The following is a 20,956-nucleotide window of genomic DNA, read 5'->3' as shown; positions in this document are numbered from 1 at the left end:
CATTTCCCCATATTAATTTTCATACTAATTTGAAATGGCTTGATCAGCTTCAATTTTCGGAGGACACACAGAACATGAGACAGAATCAAACATGAAACAAATCAATTTTTTTAGCCAATCTAGTGAACACGTTTTGAAACAGAATGTACTGTGAGGCTTCGAATATGTCACAAGAAAAACACTTTTAATATCGATAATTTGAGCGAGTATCGCATGATTTAAATTACTAATCCGTTACCAAAGAGAGGAAACGTAATGAAATTAGCGTCTTCATTAAAAATAAGCTGTTGCTAATTGCGTCTACTAACATCAGTTCCTCTTTACGATTTGAATCACAGGCAAGCAAATAAAACATTTGGTAGGCTGTTTTCTATTTTCTATCAAGCTGTTAGTACAGCCTTTCTTAATCAAATTTCGACTAGACATTCTTTGCATACCTTGTGGCAAAGTTTAAAAACATTTAATCTGTCAAAATGTACATTTTTTTGAAAATGTTTCCAGAAATATATTTTTCAAATAATTAGGCGAAAGATCACATCGAAATGATAAGATAAACTAGAGATAAACATAACAAGACACGGCGAATCATTCGTAGGCCCATACGTAACTTTCATGCTTAACAATGCAACGACTCACAACTCTGGGATGGCTAAAACAAGGTTTTTAGAGAAAAATATAGAGAGTTTCGAGAGATTGTCCTCTTCTACGGGCCCTTATTTCTTAGAAAATGTTTGGTTTATATTTGCTCGTTATTTTAGAAAAACCCAGATTAATACACCAAGGGTTGATGCCTTTCTCGATTCAATCGTTTGGTTTCGCCTTAGTGTGATTCACATCATAAATAATTGCCTACATTACGGCTCTTGCATATGCTGTAGGGCGAATCAACCATCCATCCGTATATGGTTCAACAAACCATTTTCTTCATAACGTTTGAACGCAATGCCCGATCGTAATTATATTCAAAAGTGATCAACTAGGATTTGTCCCCATCTAATGCAACTTGTAGCGAGAAAATCAGTTAAGAATTACTATATGAAAAAGTGGCTAATGTTTTTCAGAGAGACAGACAGACACACGGACAGACAGACATTTACTCAGCTCGACGAGCTGAGCCGATTGGTATATTACATCATGGGTCTCCGAGACTTCTATAAAAAGTTCGATTTTGAAGTGAAATTATAGTCTTTCGATACAACTTTGTTGTATGAGAAAGCCAATTCATTTTCAAAGCCAATTTTATCCACCCCCATGAAACGGCTGTCATCCACGAACAACTCGCCTGAAGCCAAAAACATGGTGCTGGATCTAAACATAACAGTTTAAGCAATAAACACACGAAGTCGGAACAGTCGGATGCGCAAGCGGCATGTGTTGGATTGTTAAATTATATTCAACGAGATGTATTGCATTGTTGCGTGATTTTCGACGTTATTAATTGGCGCTTTGATGTTGCATGAAGAGGAAGAAGCAGAAAGATGACATTTAAAAAATTTCGCACTGGAAAACATATGAGGATATTTTGGAAACTCTTCTCTGAAATTCTAGAGGCAATTTAATTAAAAACGGTAAACGCACTGGGTTTACACTTTTCTCATACTGTGTATTAAGTATGATATCACAGAATAAAAATTGAAATTGAAATATTGTGTTTATTGTGCAGTAGAAAACAACTCTAACCCCGCACTGCTTACCGTTTTTATTTAAATTGCTTCTAAAATTTTAAAGAAGAGTTTCAAAAATTTCTTCGTATGTTTTCCCCTGGGTGCTGCGGATAAAGCCGCTTTTCTGCTCTCAAGCGAGTAGCGAGACAAAGTGAATATGTTGCATTCATATTGTTTGTTCTAGGGTTCAAATGAGGAGTCGAAAATTCACTTCTTAATGCGAAAATAAATGGGCTTAAGTTTTTCTGTCGTTTTATATACTTCAGAAGAAGGATAGAATTTGTTCCTGATGGGCTTGAACACTGGCGAAGTAAAACTGAGCCACGGACTCATCAAATTAATTTTTTTTATAGGGGGAAAGACGGCTTTGGCAGGTTTTGTTCTATTATTGGCAGTGGGGTTTTTGTCGACCAAATTTTATGAAATTTGGCCACAATGTTCTTTGATATGTAAAGAATGTTTAGGCCAAATTTGAGCATAGTCAGACATAAAAAACCCCCTGCCAATAATAGAACAAAACCTACCAAAGCCATCATTCCCCCTACCTTAAATTTGAATATTTACGCCAAAATTTCTGAATGAATTTTTCAAGAAATTCCTGCAAGAATTTTCGAAGAACTGCTTGGAAGCCTTTGAGGATTTGATTGGAAATTCCAATAGGGATTTTTTCAAGAATTCTTTGAAAATTCTTTTGAAAATACCTTCAGGTTCTCCTTAAAAATTGTCTCCAGAATCCTCTAGAAATTACTCCAGGAAATTCATCTAGAATAATTTAGGACTTCCTTCAGAAATTCATTTGGGTGTTTCTCCTCTAGGTATTAATTTTGAAATTGCTTACAGAATTCCTTTTAGATTTTCCTTTAGGAATTCTTTCGGATCGGATCGGATTCCATCGGGTGCGTAACGTCAACAATTACTGTCACTATTGATTTTTTGTAGGTACATTTCTTCCACTGTCACTACATAAATATATTTATGTATTTGATGGCAATAGGTCATTGCGCGCGGCAAACCTAACCTCACTATTTTGACAGGTACTGGTCCTGTTGTTTACGTTTCGGACTTAGAATTTTTTTCATCCAAATTAAATCTACATATTCCATGATGTTGAAGACATTCTGTACATTCCGCATTCAAAAATTGGTAATTATCGATAAGTTTAGGTAATTATCGATCAGAAAATCCAAAGAATGATAGAAGTACCTCAAAATTAAAATGAAGTCGTCTGTAAACAACAGGACCAGTACCTGTCAAAAGTCGTGTGTGACGTCACTATGCAATGGAGTATGGCGCTATTTTCACTTTAGGAAGATCCATTAATTACGTAACGCGATTTTCAACACTTTCCCCCCTATGTCACACTTTGTATGAGACATTCAAAAATTGTGTATGGATTGTCACACTTCACTCAACCCCCCTTCTCCTTCTAAACGTTACGTAATTTATGGATGTTCAATTTTAAAAACTCCCCTATTCTGAATTTTCTATTGGTAACCTATAAAAAGTGTTACTATTACTAAAACACAAAAAAAACAGTTGTCTAACAAACAATGGCATTATTGAAAACATTTTCGAGATAATCCCTAAAGGAATTTCTATAAGAATTTCCAAAGGAATTCTTGAAGGGAGCTTTTGGAGGATTTTCTCAACAATTTTCTGAAGGAACTCTGAAAGGCATATTTGATGGAATTACTGGAGAAATTCGAGAATGCCAGAATTTTGTTATGGAATTTTCGGAAGAATTCCTGAAAGAAATTTCGAAAAAAAAAACGAGTGATTTTCGAAAGAATGGAGTTTCGGAAGAAACGGCTGATGAATTTTCCGGAGAGCGGTTGATCGTTCGAGTGCAAAGATGTAGTAATCTACGTTCGATCACTAAGTAGTTCGTCAATAACTCATTCTAGAGGCTAAATTTCAAAATGTGTTGTATGGTGGACTTCCATTGCGAAGGTTTTTCACAACTCTGCCTAACAGTTGTACCAGCCACGTGTCTTTTTCAGCAATGTTTTTTTTGGCATCCTTTGGGCTATGCTTTAACGATATGTACTGGTTCACAATTAACTGAAACCTCTAGGAGTGAAATGGCAAAAAACTATTTTCCATAGTAATTTATATACATACTTCAAACGAGATGCGGAAAGCCAGGAAGCAACCAATCAAGACCAGGTTATTTGGCACAGTTGTTTGGGACCACAAATGGTCTCAAAAAACCATTGATTTGGAAAAATGACCATGATGCCCCAATCTCGCAAGTAAAGATGCTTTATTCTTGCCGTTTCAGAGGTTTCAGTTACAAAAGTAGTCAATACTATAAAATTCGTAGTGAGCTGTGGATTACTACTTTGCATTCATTTCGACTAATAGATCCATTAATCAAACATGCAGTTTGTTATAGCCTATTCAGATGACGCTATTCATTATTTATATTCATTATTTATTTATCATTATATTTATTATCATGAATGGCGTAATCTGAATAGGCTATAACCATACTTCTGTTTGAAAAAATCGATCGCCTGTTTATTATGCCCCAAAACCCCCTAGCAGAGCTGGCGCGTGTGCTGCAAAGGTTAGAGAACTGTTTAGTAATTAATGTGTTTTTGTTTTACAGAACAATTTGCGAGAAGCTAATGAGCAGCACCCAGAAATGGACCCGAAATACCTGGCTCAGCTGGGCTTCACACATTCGCTGTACAATGGAACGCGCTACAACTTCTCAGTCGTGACGTACACCCAATCAGGCGAAGTGGCATCGACGATACTGTATGCACAAAATATTGCCACCAAACTGCCCAGTGAACAGTTATTAATCTACGATCTGGGTCTTTCCGAGAGCGATCTACACACCTTGCAGGCATTCTGCAACAGCTCACGATGCAGTGTGATAACCTACGATCTGAGTTCGCTACCGTCGTATGTTACGGACGAGAACATGCATGCTTTCCGGCCGATCATCATCCACGATGCGTTGGCACGGGCACGAACCGTGTTGTTCACTGAAAACAACGTTCGGTTACGGAACAGTGGCAAAGAGCTTGCTGAAATACGGACCAAAACTGAAAACACCAGCGGAGTAATGGGGTGGACCACCCAACAAGCGGTTACCAGCCGAACGCATCCAAAAATGTTCGACTATTTCGACACTGACTCGGACAACTTCCAGTTCCTGCCCATGGTTTCGCTGGATTTTGTTTTCTTTGTCAGTACGCCGTCTGTGAACGATAAGATAATGCTGCCCTGGGTAAGGTGCATGCTAACGCCGGAATGTTTGCATCCTATCGGTGAGTAATATGATTAATGGGGTTTTGTATGTTATCTCTATTATGAGTTGATAAATAATTGACGAAAATTGAAACATGCAATGCAAATCTGGTAATCTAATAAGCTGCGGCTTTTATGAGCTGAATAAATTCGACGAAGCTTATCTAGTGCGCTTCTAGTTATTTGAGGCCGTTGGCGATTCGATCTTCTTTGTCGGCCTAGTGACCTCCCATGAAACTTGCCGACCCCTATCAGTTATCAGTTACACATTTGAGTTTGTTATATAAATTTACTAGTAACGTGAGATTGAACGAATAAGGTGAGAATAGTTGTAGGTATGCTAATGCTACTATTTGAATTAGTATTTTTACGTGAGAATGGTCAAACTACATTATACAACCATAATTTAGGTTTTTTGAAAAAAGTTTTTTTACATTACGCATAATACAATGAACGATATTGGATTATTTCCCCCTTTTCTCCACAACTTAGGTGCCCAATCAGCTGGATGCAAGTACAACAAGAAGCCTCAATACCGGTACTCGGGCTGCCACGGCTACGATACGTCTGCCTTCAACATCATCCTGGGGCTGACATTCGGCTTCGACGAAGCCAAATACTCAACCCACGAAGAGTCGTCCAGTGCGCTGTACTACATAGAGAGCCTCGAGCAGGCAACGAAAATTCTCGAGAACCGACGGAAAAACATCAGCGACACATCGGAGCATCCGTTCACGGAGGAGTAAACGGTTGGTGGCGTCGGTTTTGGGGGACCAGGTTCGTATTGGGTACAATTTTGCTAATAACCCTCTCATTACCGGGCATAGGTAAATAGACATCACAAATTTGGAAGAACAAATCAGGTGGCAGTAGATTTCAATTAATAGATCCAGGACGTTGTCGAAGCATTACAATTCTGTTGCAAAAGCAAAGTTCAACTCATTTAGAAGAGTTATTCGAAAGTTAATATTGAATCATCTGAATCTTTGAAAACAATGTAAACTGTTTTCATTTAATGCAAGTATCAGTATTTATTCGTTATCTAGATTTATAAATACAAGCATCAAATTTACTTTTGCTTCTGTTATCTCATCTTTTGCTGCAATTACGACTACTCATCCTCTATATGCAATTGGCTTCGCTACTGCAACAGTGTGTAACGCAACCTCATCCCATTAAAACTTTGTATAACTCAACCTGTAGTAATTTATGGATGGCAAATTTGCACACTTAGACACGCGCAAATTTTTCAATAAGAGATAAAGCCGACCTCGTGCTGAGGATCAACCAAAGTTTAGTAGATAACTTTGCTACACACTAGATAGAATGTATAAATAGCCATCTTACTTAGGAGCGGAGTGCAAGCGGATAAGTATATTAAGATGAAAAATCCTTTAGGGGGGCCTGTAGCATAATCACAAGGAACTACAAGGCTTTGCAACTTGTAACTTCCATCTAAATAAGTTTAGTCAAAAGTTCTTTTAAACTGCTTCATGCTACAGGTTCCAGGAGTGTCATTCGGACGACTCGGCGTGATTATCAATCATCGTTTTGATTAGCTGCTCTATGTAAATATTAGTCTTAAGTGAGAAATGTTTATATTTTGTACGCCAAAATTATGTCCAAAAGTGAGTTTCGATTCCGTCGCGATTGTGTATAGTCTGATTGTTTTTAAATTTATTTTTGTACGAGCTAAGCTGTAATCAATTGCTGGTTGTAAACTTTTGTTTGTTTTGCAATGAATTACGAGACTGGTAAATGTTGTGTAATTGATCGTATATTCGCAAAGTAATCTCGTAAATACAGAAATTCAAGCGTAATATGTTGCAATACGTAGTAATACATGCTAGACTAAGAAATCAACAATAAGCATTTTTCTCTAAAATTTCATCGGTAGAGGCAATATTCTGAAAAGCGACGGGCAAGTGAGCGTGGGCGGACTCTTGCCGATGAAGGAAAGAAAGCCGCTGCAACTGAGGACTTTCGTCTCTTTTACTGGTTCTATATGACACTAACCCGAATGTCACTGCATTGAATATCACTACCCCGAACGCCAGTACCCCGAAAGGTCACTACCCCGAATAACCACTACCCAGAAAGGCCATTACCACGAAAATCATATAAATTTATTACGCAATAATAATCCTAATATTTGAGCCGGAAGCGCTCGGGATGATGCGAAAGAGCGAATGCCAGAGACCTTGCTAGAGACGGTTCGACGCAACGCAAACGAATCCTATGTGCGGAGCTCTTAATGCGAAACAGCAAATATAGTATATTAACAATATAGTCCACTTCGTAAATCCCCATATATTAGGCAAGAGACAGCACATTAACACCATCTTGCGTCACAAAAGGTAACTAACGCCTGAAAACGATAGCCAAGGGGTGCGTTAATTGCAAAAATTACACAATTTTTGAAAATTTGTATTACATTTTTCAAAATTTTATTTTTAAACTCAGATATTATTTCGAAATGTTATGTTGCATATTGCATTATACGCTTTGGCACCCCTCGGAATGGCTATTCACTACATTGCTTGCCTTTTGTGACACCGCGGCGCTACTGCGTTGTCTCTTCAAATCAGCCAGAGTGGACTGTATTGGTAATAGAGTATATTTGGAAACAGTGAACACCTCCTCCTTTTAAAGCACGCATTCGCCCGAACTAATGCGAAAGAGTAAATCCGCTTCTCCAGAATAATGCGAAAGAGTGAATGTCTCCTTTTAAAACACGCATTTGCCCGGAGAATAAGTTAAAAAAGTAAATCATTTCTTTTAAAGCACGCATTTGGCCGGGATGAGGCGAAAAAGTAGATGTTGTTGTAGATGAATTAAATTACTCACGAACAAGTAGATGATTAAAAGACTCATACTTTAATTATGTTATTTTGTAAATATGTTATTTTTGACGGATTAGTTTCTATTTTCAACCTAATTATTGAAACGCAATCTAATAGGCGAATTTGAGTAAAGCTCTTCGATCACTTCGACATCTGGTGGTCATCACAAGAACCACGAAAAAAGTGTCGTTAGCCAAAAACGTGCATTGGCAGCATACGGAGGCATTGGAAGAAAATTTTGTTTTCTTTGGGGTGAGCTTCCTTCCGGTGGGTGCTTGCATATGAATTTTCCGATTAAATAGCACATCTCTTGCAGTGCCTCCATCGCACTATCTTGGTGTTACGTCCTGGAGTTCGAGGTGGTCAAGACACATGACGGGTAATGAGACTCACAGGTGTAATGAATAATAAATTAAAACGTAGACTTTATTTACACTAAAATACTACATGATAAAGACACGACACGTTTACGGCAAGGCGGGTACAAAGCTTATAGGAAAAACGAATTACAATTGTCTGCTTTTGTGCATCAGGCGAAGGCAGATTCAACGTCGAGTGAGCGAGCAGTGTGAAGAGAGGATGCTGAATTCAGTAATTCTCAACACTTGGTTATGAATTCCCGCATTTTTAATTCGCGGCTCATTTGGGTGGGATTTGTCTTCAACAGCTACTTAAAGACTGTAAGAAGCCATTGCCAGTGGAAAACATGTGACCATATACTAAAAAGTGAAGTAAATTTTATGGAGAAAATTTTATTTTAAATCTATAATTAAATCGCTTCTGACCACTTTTCTCCCAAACTCTCGCAGCGCATTCTACCACTTCTCGAATTCGCCTATAAAGTAATAAAGTGAGCGAGAAAGTGAGTACATGTTTCGCCTTTCTCGTACAACAAAGTTGTGCCAAAATCGAACTTTTTATAGAAGTCTCGGAGACCCATGATGTTATATACCAATCGACTCAGCTCGTCGAGCTAAACAAATGTCTGTCTGTCCGTGTGTATGTGTGTGTGTGCACACGAAAACCGAAAAACAATAGCCACTTTTTCATATAGTAATTCTTAACCGATTTTTTCGCAACAAGTTGCATTCGACAGCGGCTGTTGATCACTATTGAATTTGATAACGATCGACCATTGCGTTTAAAAGTTATTAAGAAAATGGAATCGAACTATATAAGCGCTATATAAGGTTTTTTTTATCTAGTGTATTTATTTGACAGGCTCAGGCGGCCATATAAAGTTGGTGTCTTTGCTAAATGCGAGAAAGGCAGTATCACCACTCGGTGAATTATGTTGGGTTTTTTTAATTTTTAAAGAATTCGGGGTAATGGTCATTCGGGGAAGTGATCATTCGGGGTAATGGGTTATTCGGGGCAATAACGGTTTGGGTTAGTGACATTCGGGGCAGTGTCATAGAATCCTTTTACTATATTATTACGACTGAGCGGGACAAAGATAATTGCGACAATGTCTGTGAGAGACGGGACTATTCAGCTATTGACCGACCCAACTAACCAGCTTCAACGATGGTTCGAGTACACCTTTTTTGAACAACTCTCGCGCTTAGTTTCATAGGGGCGTAACTGCATTGATCGATTTCTCTTAAACGATTTTATATTTTGTTAATAACTCAATTGTTTCAAAAGCTACAACCGTGATTATTGATTCTGGTGCAAGATACAATCATCCTTTATCACACTAAACCATTAAATCATCGACAAACTAGCGCAATTCGGTACAATAATAAAAAGAGAACATCGACGAAGAGAATTCGATCTATAGGGGAAGGTGGGTAGACTTGATCCCCAGGGAGACTTGATCATCCCCTGTTTTATCGAGGACTAAAGTAGTTTTATTCTAGCGTATTTTTTAGTATAGATCCTCTTAACAAATGACCTTTATGTGGTGAGTTATTTTTTGGATTGACAACCTTATTTATTCTGCAAGGCGGTTTGTATGTTTTGACCTTCCTAAAGATTTTTTTATTGGCCAAGCAAAATTCGAACAACTTTTCATAATAATGACCAAATGCTTTCGTTTTTTCACAGCACAAAGCCATAAATATGCTTAATGATCTGTACTGATGAAAATGTCGACATTCCATCAAAGTTTTAGGATATTTGGGTTTAAAGTTATTGTCTCAATATGGGGACACTTGATCTCCCATTAGTCATCCATACAAAAATTTGGCGAAAAAATTCAAAAAAAATATAAATCTATTCTCAGGCTTCTTATTTTTTTGTAGATTTGACAGATTTGATGAAGGGTTGTCAGGAAAAATTATTTATTGCGTAGATATCATAAAAAGGGGATTAAGTCTCCCCAAATTTTAAAATTGCATGTGCTGTCGGATTCAATAACAAAAATCGTTCACGTGTACGCGTATTTTGAAGGAAAAATATTTTTAAAATCTGAGGGCACCTTTCTAACTTTATCAAAGCAAGTTCTTGGAGAGGGATAAATTTCCCCCGAATATTAAGGGCCTGTTCAAATATTACGTAACGCGAAAAACGTTGTTTTTAAGAACCCCCCACCCCTTCGTAACAATTCGTAACAATTTTCAGAACCACCCCCACCCCTATGCGTAACGCGTAACAAATGATATTTTTAGAAAAAGATCTTAGTTTTTGTAGAATTTGAAGGACGGTGCAATAAATTATTATCTATTGTATATTTCATGCTTTTTTCTCGGCTTTTTTAAAATAATGAATATTTTTGGAAAAAAATAATATTTTTTCTCTATGCAAATAACTTGTTACGCGTAACAATATTTCGAAGGACCCCCACCCCCTAAATTTTACGTAACAAAGCGTAACAAAAATCAAACAACCCCCCACCCCCTATTGCGTTACGTAATATTTGAACAGACCCTTATAAAAGTCGATTATTGACAGCACTCCAAAAAATCGATTGTGTATCAATAACAACAATAATTTAAGGACTGTCATACATCAGTAAAGTTAAATACTATATTTCTTAGAGAGTCTGTGTGGAAATCGCGTGTATTGATTTATTTTTGGCTGTGATACATCGGAAATCAGAAAAGGGGATCAAGTCTACCAAGTCTCCCCTACAGGTACACCCCTATGGAACTACGCGCGAGAACTTTTCTAAGTGCCAACTAGAGCACTACCACCTCGGCATAATTCGGCTAGAGTCAAGGGTCAATACTGAACTAGAATGCTAGACATTCAAACTGCCATCCAAAGCAACGACAGGTATGGTAACGATTTTTTATGGCAATCTTTACCGTACCGTGGAGGCACCATATTTGATGCAGTTAAGAAAATTTTAAAAAGAATCATTATTTAAAAAATAATTCCAATATGGATTCGCTTAATATTCTGCATAACAAGCTTACTACTATTATAGAATGTGCAGAAATAATGAAACTTCGAAATATAAGTTTATTTCTTAGTTTTTTAATCTGTTTTTATGTAGTACTTGAGGTGCCCAACTTGACGCGTTGATATATTTTTGGCGAAAATAGGTTTTCTACATCATTTGATTTGAGAGTGCGCCAAGTTTGGACCTGCGTCAAATATGGTGCTTCCACGGTAGTATTCTATGTTTACTCGAGAATTTAGGGTGTAGCTTGTCGAAACAGAGTATTCCGGTAAAGTTGTCGTTTTTAAGGAGTGTGCCGAAGCGCAACAGCCTGTCGTTTCCATACACGCTAACTTTCGCTTACTCAGTAACTGCTTAAAATTGTATTGCCCTCTCTTTCTTTCCCACGGAAAGTTTTACTTAATTTCTATCAAACGCAGGACTACTCAGAACTATGAGTAATCGTGCCTTTGACGGAAATTAAGCAAAATTCCCGTGAGAAGAAAAGGGACGACAAAACAATTTTACTCAGTCACTAAGTAGATGAAAGTTAGAGTGTACAGTTCTCGATTCCGAAAATATTTCATTGAACATACCGGAGTGTGATTTGAAAATCTACTATTGTGATGCATATGATAAGATAACGGGTTAGAATAACCTAGCATCAAACATGAGGCCAAGAATAAAAGTGAAACGACGCAACCATACATATAGGAAGTTGGAAAGATTTGTATTGCAGTGATTATAGAGATCGAAAATTAGTAAAGTTTATGAACTATCTTCGACGTAGAGCTACATCTAGAATTTTGTCAATTTACACACATAAATGGAACGTTATAAATTTGCGAGAAGTTCGAGACAGTAGAGCAAAAAGGTTTTCTAAGAATTGGAACCAAACAAAATCTGCTACTCATGGGAAAAGCAAACTAACTAGTAGCGATTAAAGCAACTTATCTAAAAACAAGCATTAATAGACCGAAAAGAACAGCGATAAAATTCAAATTTATTGAATATAGCTGCAAAAAAACAGTTGCCAATAGGAATATCATTAGGATAGCCCAAAGCGTAGACAGATAATTTCTAACAGCTAATTTGCAATCGCCTTAGAGTAATCTGGGACGTTTCGATGTAGTATATTTACTTTTGAACAATTTTTTATGCTACCTTTTTTCCCAAAACATAACTTTAAACTTCTCCTCATTCTTGCTCCATAAGTTTACTACGTTCGTAACATACAACACCGCAGAACGACAATCGAGTTTATCTAATGTGTAATACAACTCCAATTTTTTTTCTCCCAAACACATCGAAATGTTCCAATGATTAGCTCAAAGATGATAAGCATTAATTGTCAAAACATGCGTAGTTTAATCTCTTTTACATATCCCCCGAACAAATTACTACCGTATAGAAGTATGTTGTATAATCATCAACAGTAAAGTCGCAAGTATTATCCGAATGTTCAGCAAAACTCAATTTTAAAATGAATCCCGATTAATAAAAAGCATTGATATAGCATTATAATATAAATGCAACAAAAGAAAACAAAACATAAATAAACAAAATTAAAGAACAACTTATTTCATTTCAGTAGCAGGATTCATCTATAGGAATGCGTAAACCATTACCCAAGTCAACAAAGTATATATCGAATCTCTAATATCACAGACTACGTACACAACTAATCAAAGCGAATCAAACAAACGCCATCCTTTGATGATTGTAGGTTTCATTTCCTTCTCTTGCAATGCTTCGAACTATTTGCCGAAACGAAAAAAGCTTCTGAAGATTTTTGCATCGCTTAATGGAAACCTTATTGAAAACGCCAATTTTTTTTATATAAAAAGTTTAAACAAAAACTGCAAACGACCAGAACAAAACGGATTTATGAAACCCTTTACTAAAAGCGAAGCCTTCTAATGTGTCATTTTAAGCATGCTGCATAAAGATATAATCGAATTGTGGAATATTAACAGAACGTACACCACATGAGACATCTTCCGAAACAAAAGGACATTATCATCAACTCATATTTGTTTTTTGTTTTGTATTGAAGTGATAGAAATTTGTTCCACATTCAGCCTGGACTGGACTGTCTGATTCCAACCAAAAAAAATCAATATATTAGACGTTTTATTCCTCGGTAGCTTTTAAAAAAGTTAGAGAAGCAAAAATATTTTGTTTGTAGATTACATTAGTGATATGATAAGAAGAATATGCAAAACTTTGCAAAACATTATACATAGAACATGTTAGTCGTGATACAAACAGGAAATAATATAAACACTTAAAACGAAATAAAAAGAATCAAACGAGCAAAAACTTCTTAGAATTAACGATACTTACGATAAGCCGCTAAGTTTAATTCGTGCTGTTTTAAGCATATGGAAATTGAATGGTAACACTATTTGATAAAAGTCAACATTTAAAATAAAACTATTTGAAATTATAGAAATATGTTGTTTTATTTGATTGTTTTTGATAGAAAAAAATACCTAACGAGTGCCGTGATGTTTGAAATGAATATTGAATTGATCCTTTTCTGTTTGGTTTGGGAACGTTCATAAATGACATCACATATTTTGCCCATTTTTATGCCCCCTTCCTCCATCGTAGCGTTTTGTCACAAATTGTGGCATGTGTACAACACATAATACAACTGTCTAAGACGAGTTTAGTGCTTTCCATTTAATTCCACCACGTTCTGTAATCTGCAATACGTATTTCGACCTCAATTATGAGGCCGTCTTCAGTGTCTTGTACACTCAGGAAAATCGACACATACTTTATGGTAAAAATCCATGTATTTTGAAATACGCATATCATGCGTCGGCACATACTTAATTGCATACAAATTCACACATGGATACTATGACCCACATGGATAGTATGTTTGGACACTCAAGCAATGCATATGGGCGCATGGAATATATGTGTCGAAACCATGGCATCCATTTTGCTTTCCCCATTGCAAAAATCGAAGTGTGAACTCATGAATATGATGCGGAGTTTTTTGTGAGTGTACTTGACATTTTACAACTTAAAATACACTGAAGACGTCCTCACAGTTGAGGTATCTGCAAAAATAACAAAATGTGGTGGAATTAAATGGAAAGCACTAAACTCGCCTCATATAGTTGAAGACGTTCCACTGAAAGAGCTTTACACAATTTTTCCACATAGGGGGAATGACGGCTTTGGCAGGTTTTGTTCTATTATTGGCAGGGGGTTTTTTATGACTGACTAGGCTCAAATTTGGCCTAAACATTCTTTGCATATCAAAGAATATTGTGGCCAAATTTCATAAAATTCGGTCGACAAAAACCCCCTGCCAATAATAGAACAAAACCTGCCAAAGCCGTCTTTCCACCTAATACAAATATTTACAATATATTTTTAATCAATATCTGTTCTTGAAACCCACTTTAGCTCAGAAACACTTGGTTGTTCTAATGAAAATCGAAGAATACATGCTCCGAAGTGACGCTAAAGAGCAATTCGTTCAACGGGAAGAAATTAAATTTGAGTTTTTTTTAGCAGATTTTGGGCCGTGGCCAATATCGGCGATATTCATTTGGTGTTGTATCGGTTCTATGACACTAACCCGAATGTCACTGCCCCGAATGTTACTTCCCCGAACGCCAGTACCCTGAAAGGTCACTACCACGAATGACCACTACCACGAATACCCCACTACCCAGGAAGGCCATTACCCCGAAAATCAAATAAATATATTACGCAATAATTTTAATTCTTACTTTTGCATATGCTAACAATCATCCCAATATTTGAGCCGGGAGCGCTCGGGATAATGCGAAAGAGCGAATGCCCGAGACCTTGTCAGAGACGGTGTTCATATAAAGACCAGCGTCCAGCGGAGAGAATGAAAGCCAATCTGGCTTCACGACCTTCACGAGAAATTTGTGGAAACGTGATGTGACTTTCAGTATAAGCAATGGTATTTCTTTTTTTTTAATACATGTCCTGTCTATGGAGCGGATATAGATATCTTCAGTAAGAAATAATGTTAATGTGCTAAATACAATACAGGCACTTACCCGGAACAAGGCGAGAGAGTAAATTACTTTTTTTCAAGTTGTGCACTTGTCCGGAATAAGATGGGAGAATAAATGTCAACTTCTTGTAAAGCGTGCTTGCCCAGAATAATGCAAGGGAGTGATTTCCTCCTTCTTTTAAAGCACACATCTGCCCGGAAAAGGAGGGTAAATGAATGACACCTTCTTTGAAAGCACGCGCTTGCCTGGAATAATGCGAAAGAGTAAATTTCTCCTTCTTTTAAAGCACGCATCTGCCCGGAATAAGGTGGAAGAGTAAATGACACCCTTTAAAACACGTACTTACCCAGAGTAAAGAGGCCCGCACATAGGATACGTTTGCGTTGCGTTGCTATGTACGGGGCTCTCAATACGAAACAGTGAATGCCTCCTCCTTTTAAAGCACGCATTTACCCGAACTAGTGCGACAGAGTAAATGATACCTTCTTTTAAAGCATCTGCTTCTCCGGAATAATGCTTCCTTATTTAAAACTAATGCTTCCATCTTTAAAAGCACGTATCTGCCCGGAATAAAGTGGGGCACTCAAATGACACCTTCTTTTAAAGCACGCACTTGCCCGGAATAATGCGAAAGAGTGAATGCCTCCTTCTTTTAAATCACGATGGAAGAATGGAATATGGAAGAGTAAATAACTTCTTTTAAAGCGTCTAAGACGAATTAAGTACTCTCCATTTAATTCCACCAGTTAATTTTCGTTATCTTTGCAGATACGTATTTCGACCACAACTGTGTGGTCGTCTTCAGTGTCTCGTACTTGACTCGTCGAGTCGAGAGTCAAGTCGAGTCAAGTACGAGAGACTGAAGACGACCACACAGTTGTGGTCGAAATACGTATCTGCAAGGATAACGAAAATTAACTGGTGGAATTAAATGGAGAGTACTTAATTCGTCTTAGACGGTTGAATACATTCCACTAAAAAAACTTTATATATTTTTCTTCTTTAAAAGTCTTCAATTGGGCGGGATGAGGCGAAAAAGTAAATGTTTCTTTCTTTTAAACAGCGCGGTAGCCCGGAATTAGACGGGTCAGTTCTATTTTCAACTTCATTATTGAGACGCAATCTAATTAAGTAATAAAGTGAACGAGAAAGTGAGTACATGTTTTTTTTTAATTGTTTGGCAAATTCGGGGTAGTGACCATACGGGTTATTCGAGGCAATAGTCTTTCAGGGTACTGGCGTTCGGGTTAGTGACATTCGGGGCAGTGGTATGCAACGTACACACCAGTCAAGCAGTTTGACGAACATTGACTCCGCCCCCCAGAAAACGCTTCGGTTGCTGCTTTATTTGAACGTGTGTATAGTTGTTCGAACAACCATTTGACAGTTGGCGGCTCGGTTGGAAAAAATTAAAACGGTTTGATTTTGGTTTGAGTTGTCGGGGGTGGAGTCAAGGTTCGCCGAACATGTTTGAGCATTTGTAGAGAAGTTGCACAAACCCTCATATATTTTTCGATGGTTGGTGCTTCGGTCGTTCGTGTGATATTGTTGGTCGAATAAATTGATTGTTCGTGTCGCTGTTGGTAAAACTTGATGGATGTTTGAATAAACGAGAGGTGGAGTCAATATTGGTCAAACTGCTTGACCGTGTGTACGTTCCATTATAGGATCCTGTATACACTCTCGATAGGTAGCATACCGTGAGAGACGTTTTTCGGTAGCTGTTACGATAATGAACTGATTCGGGGGGCTACAATCCATGATAATTTTTTTTTCAATAAGGTACAGTGGGGCAAGTGGGTAAAGGAAATCGTATATTTCATGTTCATCAAGTCATAAAAGTTCAAGTCAAGTCAAATATAATATTGAAAATGATCATATTTATGACATAACGAATCATCTATCCAATCTTTATATGCCTGCGAACAAGATCTTTGAAAAATACTTTTAGGATACAAAATATTTGGAAAACACAAAAAAATCGGTTTCAATTTTTCACTTGCCCCACATGTGGGGTAAGTGAAAAAATGATTTTAAAAGAGGATTTTTCAATATAAGAACACATTTTCTGTTCATATATTTCATGCAAATGATAATTATACTGAATAGAGCATAACTGTGATCTGTTGTGATGCGTTTTGACACTTCATGAAAGTCAAAGGGCACTAGAGTGCCGCCATTAAATGATTTTTATATTTTTATGTTTTCTTTACTTGAATTTTTTGACATCTAATATCTCATCTCCATTTGTGTCTAACACTACTTTTTATTTCAGGTTTATAGTAAGATAATGAACCTTGGCGATAATGCAGAGAAATTATCTTTGAAATATTCATCAAACCTGGAATCATATTGTGTTTCATTAACAATCCACTTATGATTTCAGTAGAAGAGTCTACATTACCAAATAAATAAATTTTATAAATTTCAACTAAATGAATCATAATTGTTGATATATTTGCAATAGTAGTGATTCTTGTATTTAAGCTATATAAATAACATTTTTTCACAAATTATTTATCAAACATGGATTATTTGAAACACTGACACGCTTGGCACTTTGGATTTCTGATTTAGTATTACCACGTATCACTGTAATAACCAAAAGCTATCGAATGAGTTCGAATTGGTATCATTTGTTTATATACGCTTAATAGAAATTATTTGTGTTTGTAAAAATAAAGAATGCATTCAGTGTTGGAAAATTTTCACTTGCCCCACCCATGGTAAAAAACAGGCAAAGCAATAAAATATTTTTTTTTCAAAATTTATGATGTCCATTTCAATATTTTTGTGGCTGGAATTCAAAACTACAAAGAAAACCAACTTATCAATGCACTAATTGAATGTGTTATGGAAACCAACATAAAAAAAATATTTGTATTTATGGACACGCAAAACAACTTGTGCAAAAGATAAACTTGAAAGGTTAATAAACTTTTACTCTCGCATGTTGAAATGGTTCATTATTTCATGTTTCACTTATTCAACGCATTGATTTGAATGTCCATGTATGATTGTGAAGTGAAATTGAATAATTCCGTGCTTCATAAGTGAAATACTTGCGTTTTTTTCACTTACCCCATTTACCCCACTGTACCTTACTTTGCGGTTCTGGCAGATTTTTCAATATTTGCCACGTTTATCTTCAATAGATTACGATCAAATCTGGCTTTATTTTTCATTTTCATTTTTGAAATCAGTAATATTGTAAAAAAAGAACTTGAAGAGAAGACGTTCAATAAATTGTTATACAAAAAATGACATTTAACGTGTATTTGCTTAGAATTTAGAACTGGATTGCGCGGAATGGATTTCATGTCGCGCGGAAATGGCGCGGATTTGATTTTAGTCGGCGCGGATTTGGCGCGGGAAATATTTCAGGATCTCCATAACAACCCTGCATATCTCTACTGCACTTCTACAATAATAATAGCCAGAGAATAAAAAAAAATAATATGTAAGCAGGGCCTAAGGTTTTTGAAAATCGATTGCTGTGATGTTTTCATTTCCCGAATTGAATAATTTCATACCTCCATGCACCTCCATGTATTTATTCACCTAGTAGACCCAAGAGTATTTCTCCGAGGAGTAAATTAAATCCATCATGGAATAGTGTTTCTTAAAATTGAATTTGCGACAAAATTTTTAATTGTTTAATTCAGTTTACAGTAAGTTTATTTCCAATCTATTCATTTGTCGTTGACACATTTTTTCTTGAGTAACAAATTAGCAGCCTTACTAAAATGAGGACAATTTTTTTATCGAATAGTTGTTTTAATTTTATTTATTTTGTTATGTTTTTCAGTTATTTATTTTATATAATAATTATGGTCAATTCCAAAAGTTCTTAAAAAAAATCATCCTTGGATTCCACTAGATCAGGAGTTCCTTTTAAGATTCTTCTAAGACGTATTACACCCAGTTTTTTTTACACGGTTTGGTTTTGGTCGTTTAAGACCTTCAGCGTCAATGAAACAATGAGTTAACCCCACGAAAAAATTCACAAAAAATCAAAGAAAATTCAGGGGGTATTTAAAAAGCTGTGAAAGTTCAGGTTAACCGAGAAATTAATTAATTCCAACCGCGTAAAAAAAAACCTGGGTGTACAGGAATTCTAGAAGAATTTTATCCTAGAACAGCAGTTTCTCCTAAAAGTTTCGCACTCGTTGAAAAAAAAAAAAACAAAACGTTTTAAACAAAAATATGTACAATGAAAAAATAGCATACAATCAAATAATTTGGAAATTACTTCAAAATATCAGACTAGGCAATACCCTTCAGATCCCCCTAGTTTTTTTTCATAACTCTGAGAGGAACCAGCCTCGGGCTAAAAATCTCAATAATAAAGACATAAAAAAATTTCTCCCAAAGGTTCTTCCATACAATTCCATACAGGATTTCACTCGATATTCAATCAAGACCTGTGCACCGATTGAAATTATATCGGCAGAGGCGTGCCAGATCATTTTCAGCCAGCGACGGTAGCGTGGCGGCATCATGCCGCTGATGATTTGCAGCGGCGTGAATCAATTCCTTGCATTAGAAATTTTCCGGAATTTATCCGGATGTTTCTCCAGGAATTCCTTCGAAAGTTCCTCTAAAAATTCCTATGGAAGTTTCTCCAGGAATTCCTCCGGAAGTTTCTCCAAGATTTTTACCGCAAGCTCCTCCATGAATTCCTCCTTCGGAAGTACCTCCGAAAGTTTCTCCGCAAATTCTTTCAGGTCTTCCTCCGCAAGTTCTTCCAGGCCTTCCTCCACAAGTTCCTTCTGGAATTCCTTTGAAAGTTCGTCCGGAAGTTCCTTCAGAAGTTTCTCTGGAAGTTCTTCCAGAAGTTCCTCCAAGAATTCCTCCGGAAGTTCCTCCAATAATTCGACTAGGACTCATAGGAATTACTTCAGGAATTTCTCCGTGAATCCTTTCAATAATCTTTAAAAATTTTATTTTAAATTGTTGCCTTAGAAATTTCCACGTCTCCTTTCCCAGAACTTCACCCGAAAATCATTCAGAAATTCCCACTTAAACTCCTCCTGGCATTTTCTCTGAAGTTACTTCAGAAATTCTACCAAGATCTCTTCATCAATTACTTTGGGGTCTTCCAGAAATTTCCTATGAATTTCTTCATAAACTCGCCCCGGGAATTCTTCCAAAAAAATGCTTCAAGAACCCAAAAATCTTTTTTACGGGAGTTCTTCAGGAAGTTCCTTGAGAAATTCGTCGAAAATTTCTTCATGAATACCTCGGGAATTCGTTTCGGAATCTCCACAGAAATTTCTCAAGCTATTCTGCATAGAACTCCTTCAAGAACTGCTCCGGGAAGTTTCTTTTTTAGAAAGAATTTTTGAAGGAATTCTTGTGGTAGTATTCGAAGGAGTTCCCAAAGAGTTCAGTGTGTGTTGGCTCTTGTTTCGGACGGCAGAACGACCGCGCGATTTGCCGAAATTTCGTGTTTTGCATTGCGCGGCCGGTAATAAAGTTAATTAGTTCAGTGCGTGTTGGCTCTTGTTTCGGACGGCAGAACGATCGCGCGATTTGCCGAAATTTTGTGTTTTGTTTTGTTTTTCCCTTTGGACGGTTCGTAAGTAAATTGATGAATATATTTTATTACTTTTACAGCATATACTGTTATTGACAAACGCTCTATATTGTCGAATAGAACTACCTATTATTTACCTTTCCCACTAACACAAATTTTCCTTCCCGAGACATCTATGAAGGTAGTATGGGTTCCCTGCATCTTCACTAGTAGATGTTGAACTAACATTCCTTCCTTCCTTCCGTGATTGTAAGGACGTGGCCAGGTATACAACTGCTACTGTATAGGAAAAGGTACTAATCCCA

At 36.8% G+C, this 20,956-nt stretch overlaps 1 protein-coding gene across 2 annotated transcripts in view; it reads left to right on the top strand.

Annotated features, from left to right (window-relative positions):
- LOC134213013 (uncharacterized) overlaps nucleotides 1-13,551 on the top strand; it is a 46,470-nt gene extending 32,919 nt beyond the window's left edge. Inside the window, exons 3-5 of one of the 2 annotated variants that reach the window (XR_009979386.1) lie at nucleotides 4,276-4,945; nucleotides 5,418-6,947; nucleotides 6,994-13,551. Coding sequence is in view for 1 of the 2 variants with exons in the window: in XM_062691459.1 (XP_062547443.1) it covers nucleotides 4,276-4,945; nucleotides 5,418-5,671 (924 nt within the window). In the remaining variant the exon portion in view is untranslated. Of the gene's footprint in view, nucleotides 1-4,275; nucleotides 4,946-5,417 lie in introns of both variants that reach the window. The other variant, XM_062691459.1, reaches the window with a different exon arrangement.
- Nucleotides 13,552-20,956: the final 7,405 nt, after the last annotated feature.

This window comes from Armigeres subalbatus, chromosome 2, assembly GCF_024139115.2.
Source record: "Armigeres subalbatus isolate Guangzhou_Male chromosome 2, GZ_Asu_2, whole genome shotgun sequence".
Lineage (NCBI taxonomy): Eukaryota > Metazoa > Arthropoda > Insecta > Diptera > Culicidae > Armigeres > Armigeres subalbatus.
The sequence above is the reverse complement of the archived record's forward strand: the minus strand, read 5'-3'. Positions and strand labels throughout refer to the sequence as shown.